The 12,311-nt window shown below is 38.4% G+C and overlaps 1 protein-coding gene across 9 annotated transcripts in view; it reads left to right on the top strand.

Annotated features, from left to right (window-relative positions):
* Nucleotides 1–12,311, top strand: part of CSMD2 (CUB and Sushi multiple domains 2) — a 602,474-nt gene that overhangs the window by 546,982 nt on the left and 43,181 nt on the right. For all 9 annotated transcript variants that reach the window (XM_045035511.1, XM_023258438.2, XM_023258437.2 and 6 more), the window contains one exon: nucleotides 2,916–3,104. In XM_045035511.1, the coding sequence (XP_044891446.1) occupies nucleotides 2,916–3,104 (189 nt within the window). The remainder of the gene's footprint in view (nucleotides 1–2,915; nucleotides 3,105–12,311) is intronic.

Raw genomic sequence — 12,311 nt, 5'->3', positions numbered from 1 at the left:
CCGTACCACTACCATCTGTGGGGGTGACCCCGCAGCACAAGCCCGTGGATTCAGTCCTGGTGTTATTTTGATTCGGATAGGGAAAACTGAGGGCAAAGAAGGGTCATAAATGAGGACTTTCTCATCCCCCAGATACAGCCATGTAAGATTTCATCATTGGTTATATAAGCAAAACAAACAAGTTGCACCTTCCAAAACAGAAATGGAAAGCAGTCTTCTTGCTTACATTTCATAGAACAAATAACTCATCCTTATCATATAAAGCCCCATTCTTGACACAAGAAAAAATCAGGAAACTTAGAATGAAAAATAAAAAGCAAAGAGCATAGGGGTTGGAATGAAGCAGGGAGGAAGAAAAGAACCCAAGAAGCAGAGACTGAGCACAGGATGTTCTGGCCTCATCTGGGCTACTTAAGAAATCGTTTCTAAAGCATTTCATGGCTGGTCACAATAGTAGGGGGGCAGACGGAGCTGCCTCATACCAGGAATAGCCTGGCAGACTCAGTGACATCTGAGTGGAGTGTCAAAGCAGACAGAACGTGAACGACCCCAGCCCTGACATGGAGCTTGATCGAATTGCTATAGTCATGAGGACACAGTCTCTAGGAGGATGGCTCCTCATTGCAGTATGTGGGGGTGCACAGTGATTGGCTGTGCAGTGTGTCACAAGTCATTTGTAACTGATATTAAAGGACCAACATTTTCAAATAAATGAAGATGCATCACAACTACCCCTAAAAATAACATCCCTCTCATAACATTTTAAGATTCCATTTTGAGTGAGAGAAGGTCTCAGAAAACACAGGGAAAACTTCCATAAGCTGGTGTTGGGCCTTCCTTCGATCATCTGTTCAGGCAGGAAAGAGTTTAGAACTTGGTTGCTTTGGGGTATTGTTATCCCACATCCCCTATCAAGAGCTGTGCTCCATCTCCCCAACATGAGCTACAAATTCTCCTGTAACTGCAGCTCCTGCCCCCACAGCCCCCTGCCCAGAGTAACAAACTCAGGACCGGTCTCGGAATCAGAGGGCTAAGGTAAAATCTTAGAAGTCATGGCCTCCAGTCCTGCTCCCACCAGCCCATTGTCTACCCTGACAGAGTGGCCAGTCTAAAATGCAAATCCGATCAAGCCATTCCGTTTGAAATGCCTTCCCAGACTTCCCAATGCCCTTACAATGGCACTGTCCTCTGCCTCAGCCTCACCTCTGCACTGGGCCCTGGCCACACTGAACTTCTTCCTTACACGTGCCCTGTGCTCACTTGTCCCCAGGGCACTCCCACACAGTCTCCTCAAATGCGTTCTTCTCCGTCCCACTTTGTGTGGATGACTTTTACCCAACCATCAAGAACCAGCTTAGGGGCGCCTGGGTGGCTCAGTCGGTTAAGCGTCCGACTTCAGCTCAGGTGATGATCTCACGGTACGTGAGTTCAAGCCCTGCATCGGGCTCTGTGCTGTGAGTTCAGAGCCTGGAGCTTGCTTCAGATTCTGTGTCTTCCTCTGTCTATGCCCCTTCCCCACTCACACTCTCTATCAAAAAATGAATAAATGTTTTAAAAATTTAAAAAAAAAAAGAACCAGCTTAAATGTCACCTTTTCTTGGAAGCCTTTCCTGCTCCACCTCCTACACTGGGCTAGATGCACTGCTTTGTGCTTCTAAACATTCTCTGCTACCCCTATCAGAGCACTTATCAAACAAAATAATTGCTTGTTTGTCCTTTTCTCTCTAGACCAACAGTTCCCAACTGGGGATGATTTTATCCATCCTCTGCCCCAACAGGGGACAGATATCTAGAGATATTTCTCATTGTCACACCTGGAGGGTTTCTATTGGCATCTAGTGGGTAGAGGCCAAGGATGCTATTGAACATCCTACAATACATAGTTCTGCCCCCACAACAAAGAATTAGCAGCCAAAATGTCCACAGTGCCAAGGTGGAGAAATTCTACTCTCAATTGAAAATTCTGTGTTATCTTTACTGCCCAGCACACTGCTTGGCATTCGATATATGGCAATAAATAGTGAGAATCAATGCATGTTATGTATTTATTTTGTGACGCCAGCCTCTCTGAGCCTCAGAGAAGTTCGTCAAAGGTAGAAATATCTTACATTTTAAAAATTTATCAAAGATTTTTTAAAAATACCTATCCTGGGATGCCTGGGTGGCTCAGTGGGTTAAGTGTCCAACTCTTGATTTCAGTTCAGGTCATGATCTTACAGTTCTTGAGATCAAGCCCCATGTAGGGCTCTGCACTGACAGCACAGAGCCTGTTTGGGATCCTCTCTCTCTCTCTCATTCTGTCCCTGCCCTTCCCCGGCTCCTGCGTGGTCTCTCTCTCTCTCAAAATAAATAAACTTTAAATAAATAAATAAATAAATAAATAAATAAATAAATAAATAAAAATTTAAAAAGTGGTTAAAACACTTTCCAAAAAAGACCAACCCCTGTTGCAGTCAGCTCAGCTGCATCTGTTCTGCAACGATCAGCAGACTTGCTACACCAGGGTTAGGGCACCCAGAGACAAGGGAGTCATGCCCTCAGGGGACTCGTGTATTCAAACAACTCACCATCTAGGCTGATAAGGTCAGCAGTAGAGGTTCGTGCAAGGGAACACTGCCAGGGCAGAGGTTAACCAGTCTGGGAGGAGGTGGGAAGGCTTCTCCAGAGAGGTGAGTTTAGCAAGACATGGAAGAATGAATCCCTTAACCAGGCTATCAAAATCAGTGATCAGGAAGTACAGCAGCCTGAGGACCAGCTCACCCTCCCAGGCAGGATCGGCTTCGTGCTACCAATTTGTCTGGACATTTTGCCATACTGGGAATTCATGCCTGTTTGGACATGTGAATTCCCGTTTAGAAGCATAAGACAATCTTTGCATCCTGGTTTCTGTGTCTAATTGTCCCCTTTCATTACAGTCATCAACTGCACCGATCCTGGGCACCAAGAAAACAGCCTGCGTCAAGTCCATGCCAGCGGCCCGCACAGGTTCAGCTACGGCACCACTGTGTCTTACCGATGCAACCACGGCTTCTACCTCCTGGGCACCCCGGTGCTCAGCTGCCAGGGAGATGGCACATGGGACCGTCCCCGCCCCCAGTGTCTCTGTAAGTAGATGTCATCGACTCAAAGTGATCACCCGTGCAGACTGACGGGATGGCCCATGTCCAAGTACATGTCCTCCTCGTGCGTGTGTGTGTGTGTGTGTGTGTTACATCACAATGACAGTCACTCTGTCTGCATCTTAGGCCCTGTTGGGTTAGTTTCACACCAACTTATGCACTCTGTCTCTTCCTAGCTAGAGGACTTTCCTCTTTCTCTTTCCTCTTTGCTGCACTGCTATCCTCTTTAGCCCTCAGGGCGCTCTGCCTTCACAACAGACTGCCTGGCATGACACTGTCTCAAACCTTACCCCTTCCTTGCTTTTCCAGAAAAATAACACATGAACCCCTTTCTTTTGAAGGACTGAAGCAGAAATGCCACAGACTCTGGAGGCAGATTGACTGAGATGTGAATTCTGGCTTTGCCCCTAAACAAGCTGTTTGGTTTGACAAAAGTCTATTAAGCTTTCAAGCCTCCATTTCTTCATCTATAAAAATGACCCTAATACTTATTCCATAGAGTTATTAAAGGGTTAAATTAGAAAAGCACGGGGTACCTGGGTGGCCCAGTCAGTTGAGCATCAGACTCTTGATTTCAGCCTAGATCATGATCTCATGGTTGTAGGATTGAGCTCAACATCAGGCTCCACACTGGGCATGGAGCCTGCTTAGGATGCTGTCTCTCTCTCTCTCTCTCTCTCTCTCTCTCTCTCTCTCTCTCTCTCTTTCTCTCTCTCTCTGTCTCTGCCCCTCCCCCCGCTCATGCTTTCACTCTCTCTAAAAAAAAAGAAAAATAGAAAAGCCATAAAAAGTGCCTAGTATAGTATCTGTTACATCTCCATCAACAATGACTGCATAATTATTATTAGAAAAAAATATATGGGAACAACATGCTAAAAATGGTGGGAGAGAGAGGGGAGGTGCTCAGAACCCTGATACTCGGTTACTAACCTCACACATCCACATGAGGAAACTGTCCCTTGACCTCCTGCTCTCTCCTCTTGTTCCTGCAGGTGAATCTCCACTACCCCTATATCCCTGGGAACCATTAATCTACCTTCTATCTAAATATTTGCCTATTCCGGGCATTCCATGTAAATATACATGTGGCCTTGTGTGTGTGGCTCCTTCCGCTTACCTTAAGGTTTTCAAAGTTCGTCCATATTGTAGCACGTATCAGTGCTTCATTCTTTTTTATGGCCAAATACCATTCTAGTGTATGGGTATACTACAGTTATTTATCCATTCATCCGTTGATGGACATTGGAGTTCTTTCCACTTTTGAGCTATTATGAATAATATTGCTGCACACATTTATGCCTGGGTCTTTGTGTGAACATATGTTGTCAGTTCTTTGGGGCATATACCTAAGAGTGGAATTGCTGGGCCAATTATATAGTAACTCCATGTTTAACTTTTTGAGGTTAACTGTTTTCCAAAGTGACCGCACCATCTTACATCCCCACCAGCAGGGTAGGAAGGTTGCAATTTCTCTACACCCTCACCTCCACTTGTTATGTCCATCTTTTTCATTATAGCCATGCTAGTGGGTATTAAAGTGGAATCTCATTGTGGTTTTGATTTGCGTCTCCCTAATGACTAATGATGTTGAGCATCTTTTTATGTGCTTCTTGGCCATTTGTATCTCTTCATTAGAGAAACTTCTACTTAAGTTCTTTACCCACTTTTAAATCAGATTATTTGTCTTTGTATTACTGAGTTTTAGCAGTTCTATATATATTCTGGATACTATACCCCTATCAGATGTATCATTTGCAAACTTCTCCCTTTCTGTGGATTATCTTCTTACTTCTGGATAATGTCCTCCAGTGCATGAAAATTTTTAGTTTCAATGAAATCCAACTTATGTATTTTTTTTTCTTTTGTTGCTTGTGCTTTTGGTGGTATATTTAAGAACCATTGCTTAATCCAATGTAATATAATAGTCCAAGATCATATCATCTGTGAATAGATACAGTTTTATTTCTTCCTTTCCAATCTGGATGCCTTTTATTTCTTTTTCTTACTTAATTGCCCTAGCAAGAATTTCCAAGACAATGTTGAACAGAAGTGGCAAAACAGGCATCCTTCCCTTGTTCCTAGTCTTTGGAGAAAAGCTTTCAGTTTTTCACCATTAAGTATAATGTTAGCTGTAAAGTTTATGTAAATTCCCTTTAGGGGTGAGGAATTTCCCTTCTACTCCTAGTGAGGAATTTCCCTTCTACTCTTAGTTTATTGAAAATTTTTAGCGTGAAACAGTGTTGGATTTTGTCAAATGGTTTTTCTGCATCTATTGAGATTTCCCCTCTTCATTGTATTAATATGGTATATGACACTGATTGATTTTCAGATGTTGAACTACTCTTGTGTTCCAAAAACAAATCACACTTGGCCATAGTATAATACTTTTAATATGCTGCTGGATTTGGTTTACTAGTATTTTGTTGAGGATTTTTGCAGCTATGTTCATAAGGGATATTGGTCTATAGTTTCCTTTCTTTGCGATGTCTTTGGTTCTAGGATCAGGGTGATGTTGGCTTCATAAAGTGAGTCAGGAAACGTCCTTCTCCTTATGTTTTCAGGAATAGAAAGATTAGTGCTATTTCTTCTTTAAAAATTTGATATAATTCAGCAGTGAAATCATCCAGTCCTGGGCTTTTCTTTGAAAGTTTTTTGATTATTGTTTGATTCCATTTATTTGCTATAACTCTATTCAGATATTCCATTTCTTCTTCCGTAAGTTTTGGTAGTTTGTGAACATTTAAGAATTTGTCCATTTCTGGAGCGCCTGGGTGGCTTAGTCAGTTAAACATCTGACTTTGGCTCGGGTCACGATCTCATGGTCTGTGGCTTCAAGCCCTGCGTCAGGCTCTGTGCTGACAGCTCACAGCCTGGAGCCTGCTTAGGATTCTTTCCTCTTTCCTCTTTCTCTCTCTGTTCTTACCCTGCTCAGACTCTGTCTGTCTCTCAAAAAAATAAAATAAATTAAAAAAAAAAGAATTTGTCCATTTCATCTGAATTATCTGATTTGTTTGCATACGATTGTTCATGTTCATAGCTTTCATTTTTTTCCTCTATTTTCTATTTCATTTATCTCTGCTACTATCTTTATTATTTCCTTTCTTCTGTTTGCTCTCAGTTTAATTTGCATGTCTTTTTCTACTTTATTAAGGGGAAAGGTTGGTTTGTTGGTTTGAGATCTCTTCTTTTTAATGTAGGCATTTGCAGTTATAAATTTCTCTCTGAACACTGCTATCACTACGTCTCATGAGTTTTGGTATGTTCTGTTTTCATTTTTGTTCACCTCAAAGTATTTTCTAATTATTCTTCTGATTTCTTCTTTGACTTATTGGTTATTTAGGAGTGGTTTTTTAATTCCCATATGTTTGTAATTTTTTCAAATTTCCTTCCATTCCTGATCTTTAATTTCATCACATTGTAGTTGGAGAACATACTTCGTATGATTTCAATCTTTTTAAATTTATGGAGACTTATTTTATAGCTTCACACATGGTCTAACCTAGAGAACATTTCATGTGCACTTGAAAAGAGCATTTATTCTGCTGTTACTACAGGGAGTGTTCTCTAGATGATTGTGAGGTCTAGTTGGTTTATAGTGTTGGTCACCATATTTCCTTGTAGATCTTTGTCTTGTTCTATGGGGTGGTGAAATCTCATACTATTATTGTTGACTTATCTATTTCTCCTTTCAATTCTGTTATTTTTTGTTTCATGTATTTGGGATCTCTGTTAGGTGCATATATGTTTATAATTTTATCTTATTGATGGATTGATCCTTTTATCAATATAACATTTTCTGTGTCCTTCCTGTGTTTAACGACAATTTTTGCCTCAGAGTCTATCCTATCTGATAATATCAGATAGCTGGTCTGGATAGCCATACCAGCCTCTGTTTAGTCTCTGTATGTACAGTATATCTTTTCCCATCTTTTACTCTCAGTCCATTTGCACCTTTGAGTCTAAAGGATGTCTCTTTTAGACAGCATGTAGTTGGATCATGTTTTTTATTCATTTGCTAATATCTGCCTTTTATGTATTTAATCAACATTTAGTGTAATTATTGATAAGGTAGGCTTTATATCACCCATTTTGCTACTTGTTTCCTATGTATCTTATGGTTTTGTGTTTTTTGGCTTTTGAGTTTGGAGAGGTTTTTTGGTTCTTTGTTCTATTGCTGTTTTATTTTGCATTAAATAGATCTTTTCTAATTTAACATTTTAATTTCTTTGTTATTCACTGTGCGTTTCTTAAGTCATTTTCTTAAGTCATTTTCTTAGTGGTTATTCTGGAAATTACAATTAACATCTTAACTTATAACAACATAGTTTGTAATAACACTAACTTAATTTCAGTTGTATGCAGAAGATTTGCTCCTACAAAACTCCCTTACCTCCCTCTCCTTTGTGTTGTTATTGTTATACAAATCACAACTTTAGACATTGTATGCTTATCAATACATATTTCCAATTATTGCTTCATGCCATTTCTCAGAAGAAGAAAGATTACAGACAAACAAAAAAACACTTATTCTGCAGTTTATATTTACCTATGTAGTTACTTTTACCTGTTTTAGGATTTTTTAGTTCTTCCTGTGACTTCAGTCCTTTCATTTCAGTCTGAAAGACTTCCTGTAGAATTTCTTTATAATTTAGAATTTCTTTCTAGGTTTGCTAGTGATGCATTCTCATACTCAGTGTTTGTTCATCCAGAAATTTGTTAATTCCACTTCATGTTTGAAGGATAGTTTTGCTAGCTATAGAATTCTTGGTTGAAAGTATTTTTTTATCACTTTAATATGTCATATTACTGATATATCTAGGCTTAAATCTAGCATCTTATTTTGTGTTTTTTGTTTGTCCTACTCAGTTTCTTTTTTCTCTTTTTTTATCGGATTAACAAGTTTTATAACTCCATTTTTTCTTCTTTACTAATAAGTAAGTTATACACTCTACATTTTAATGGCTATGTTAGAAATTATAACAGGAACAACTTCACTTACCAAAGTCTAAAGTTAATCTTTCTCTCTTCTTCCTATATCATACAAGAACATTAAGACTCTTTAACTCCATATGTTTTTCTGACTTTTACATTATTGTTTTCTTATATCTTAATTGTGCCTTGTTTTTTATTTATTTTTTGTGCCTTGTTTTTTAAAACCCACAATGTATTATTGTTGTTGTCCTGTGCAATTATTGTTTACTCAGATTTAGCCGCATATTTGCCACTTTCTTTGCTTTTCATTTCTTCTTATACCTTGTCCTTCCTCATGGGATCATTTTCCCGCTATTTGAAGAACATTCATTAGAATCTTACTCAATGAAGATATGCTGGTGGCAAATACTGTCAGTTTTTGTTTGTCTATAATACATTTATTTGTCCCTCATTTTTGAAAGATATTTCCGGTAGATTTAAAAATCCAAGCTGGTAGCTATTTTCTTTCAGCCCATTAAAGAAATTTCTCTAATACCTTCTGACCTCTTTTATTGCTACAGAGAAGTCAGCTATCAGTCTTTCACTCCTTTGAAAAGTCTGTCTCTGTCTTTGGTGTCCTGCATTTTCCCTAGTTATTAAATGATAATTTAGCTGGATCAAAGTCCACATTGACACATTTCCCTTGGTGCACTCTGCTGGCATTTATTATTAATGAGAAGTCTGCTTTCAATCTAATCATTGTACTTTTTAGGTAGCCTTATTATTTTTTTACCTAACTGACTTTAAGATCCTTTCTTTCTTGTTGGCATTCTGAATTCTTTTACACTGTGTTTAGATATTTTATTTATCCTTCTTAGGATTCATTAGGCTTCCTAGATATTTTTTGACATCTGGGGAGTTCTCAGCTATCAGTTCTATATTGTCACCCCTCATTCTCTTCTTTCACTACTTCTGGGTCTCCAAATTAGACCTTCTTGTGTGATTCTCTGTGTGTCTGAAATTCTCATTCATATTGTTGATCTCTGATAGATTTCCCCAGGTCTCTCCACGTTAGTAATTTACACTAATATTATCATTTTTTTAGGTTGAACTAATTTAAAGTTGAGCTAAAATTCTGTTCTGGATAATCAACTATCACTGGGCTTGGTGGGCTTTCCCCGTCTACCTATAAATCTAAGGAAACTTCACTACCTATAAGATCCCAAGTGACTTTAAGTGAAACCATTTTCACTGATATTGCATGATTATCATGACATTATATTAGTGGGCTAACTAAATTTTTACTTCTGGAAGACCAAGTTACCTGTGAATAGGCTTGTGGAAAATTGTAGAGTACCTTATATATCCCCTAATCAACGCAGTCAATGAAAATCAACGGTTCCTTCCAGGTTAAGGCAAACTGTTTTAACTGGCATGGATGTGCAGGGACCAAGGAAAATGCATGATCCGGGTCTATAGCATATGCTACTTCCCTGATAAAGTGCTTTAGAAAACAGTGGAAGTGCCAGAGGCTGGCCAGCCATTACTACAACTTTCATACAACTTTCAACCCACATGGTGTCCTTCTGCTGTAGGACCTAGCATAGTCTATTAATTGCTGATTTGTATTATTGTCTTTGCTGAATTACAATTTATGCTTTTTTCTCAATCCCCTGTTATATGTGTATTCTGTGTAATGCAAGAAAATTTGCTACTATTAGCAGTGCTAAGTATCTGTCTTACCAATTTTTATGTACACAGTTAAACTTACTTGCAGCTAGGGAAAAAAATAAAAATAAAGTTATTTGCAGTTAGAAACTAAACAGCCACTGCAGTGTATCCCATTTGGACATGGGCATGAACATTGAAAACATTTTTAAATGCTTTTATATTTGACAAACTGAGAAATACAACAGCTGTTATTCACCTTCTCTTTTGTTCTTCACCTCCCCGATTCGAATGCAAATATACAGTGAATATAAGTTGTTCCTCTTTATTATCTTACATCTTTTCTTGATTTTCCTTACCCACAGCAGCTGAATGCTTTATTTTTTGTCACATTTTTATGGTTGACTTTTTCCTCCTTTAAAAGAATAAACCACAGGAAAGGAATAAAACAATAGAGTATATTCTGGTTACTAATTTTACAGATACCCAAGTAGCCTAGATCAAGCCAATGACAAAAAAAATAATATCAGGCATTGCATATACTGTTTCAGAGATTATATTAGATATTACCATAATTTAACACTGTCCTCAAATTAGCCAAAGAAATATTTTAAAGCCAAATAGGAACATCAGAAAAACAGCCAGCCAACTGCAATCACAGAAATCATTAGGAATAGCCAACGTATATGTGTTCATCAATAAACATGAGCAAAAATGTTCTTATCAGTCTTATTCATAAAAGCCCCAAATGGGAAACAACCCAAATGTCTATCAACAAGAAATGGATGAAAAAATGCAGTATATTCACGCAGTGATAGAGCAGTCAACCTTGAAGATGGTCCCAATGACCCCCCCCCCCCCCCCCCCGCGTTGGTGTTCTTGCCTTTGCATAATATCCTCCTACACTGTACCAGGGTTAGTCTGTGTCAACTGGTGGTGTATGACTCACAAAGCTATATCATAAAAGACATTTCTATCTCCAACTTGCTCTCTTGGAGTCACTCTCAGGGGAAGCCAGTCAAGCCTTCAGATGACTGCAGCCACAGCCAACATCTTATCTACAAACTCATGGAGAATCTTGAGCCAGAACCATCCAGCTAAGCCACTCCTAAATTCCTGACCCACAGAAACCATGAGCGATAGTAAATGTTTATTGGAGCAATTTGTTACACAGCAAATAATACAAATGGTATATAGCAGGGATTAGCAAACTTGGCTCATGGACCAAATCCAACCTGTGGCTAAGACATAAGAATTTTTTTTTTTTAGATCAATGTGGAAAAAAAACAAGAAAAAAAGAAGAGTATGCAACAGAGACTATGTGTAGTCCTCAAAGCCTAAGATATTTACTCTCCGGCCTCTTACAGAAAAAGTTTGCTAACTCCTGGTATATTGCAGTGATAATGAAAGACGTACTGCTAAACATAGCATCGATGAATATCATAGACATAATGTTTAGTTAAAGAAGCCAAATACAAAGGAATATATACCATATGATTCCACTTATAAATTCCACTTATAAATTCAAAAATAGGCAAGCTAAATAATGGTGTATGAAGTCAAGATGGTGGCTTACTTTGGGGAGGAGGAGGTAGATAGAAGGCATGAAGGAGCTTCTGAGGTGCTGGTGATATTCCATTTCCTGCTATGAATGGTGGTTACCTGGGTGTATTTGCTTTGTGACAATTCACTAACCTATATGCTTATGCTTACTGTGTTTTTCTTTTATGTATGTGTGTTTTATTTCCATTTAAAATGGGTTTATTTGAAAAATCATTAGAGAGTTTAAATTGGACAATTTCTAGAAATCCAGAAATTTCTAATAAACTGTCATAAGATCATTTAAATTATAACTAGAGACTCCATTCCTTGCAGAAGGACAGAATGCATTCATAGTATTAAAATAGTATTGCAGAAATATGGCCTTTTGTAGCAACAAGGATGGAACTACAGAGTGTTATGCTAAGTGAAATAAGTCATGCAAAGAAAGACAAACACCATATGTTTTCACTCTTATGTGGATCCTGAGAAACTTACCAGAAGACCGTGGGGGAGGGGAAGGAAAAGAAACAAGGTTAGAGAGGGAGGGAGCCAAAACATAAGAGACTCTTAAAACCTGAGAACAAACTGAGGGTTGATGGGGGGTGGGAGGGAGGGGAGGGTGGGTGATGGGTATTGAGGAGGGCACCTGTTGGAATGAGCACTGGGTGTTGTATGGAAACCAATTTGACAATAAATTTCATATTTAAAAGATAAAAAATAAAACTAAAATAAAATAAAATAAAAATAAAAATAAATATTGCAGAAGAGAGTTAATTATGGTACTTAAGAATGTGACCTCTGGAGTCAATTTGCCTGGTTTTAAGAACTAATTCTACCATTGAATAGGTCTGTGACTTTGGGTAAGTTATTTTTCTTCCCCATGCCTCATTTTCCTCATCAGTGAGATTGAGATTAAAATAGTGCCTACCTTATAGGGCTATCTTAAGGATAGATATATCAGTTATGTATTTCTGTGTAACAAACATCTCAAAACTTAGTGCCTTCAAATACCAAATGTTTATATTTTCTTACAGTGACATAAGTCTAGAATTCAAGGCTTAGCAGGTGGAT

Source organism: Felis catus, chromosome C1 (assembly GCF_018350175.1).
Source record: "Felis catus isolate Fca126 chromosome C1, F.catus_Fca126_mat1.0, whole genome shotgun sequence".
NCBI classification, from domain to species: domain Eukaryota; kingdom Metazoa; phylum Chordata; class Mammalia; order Carnivora; family Felidae; genus Felis; species Felis catus.
The sequence above is the reverse complement of the archived record's forward strand: the minus strand, read 5'-3'. Positions and strand labels throughout refer to the sequence as shown.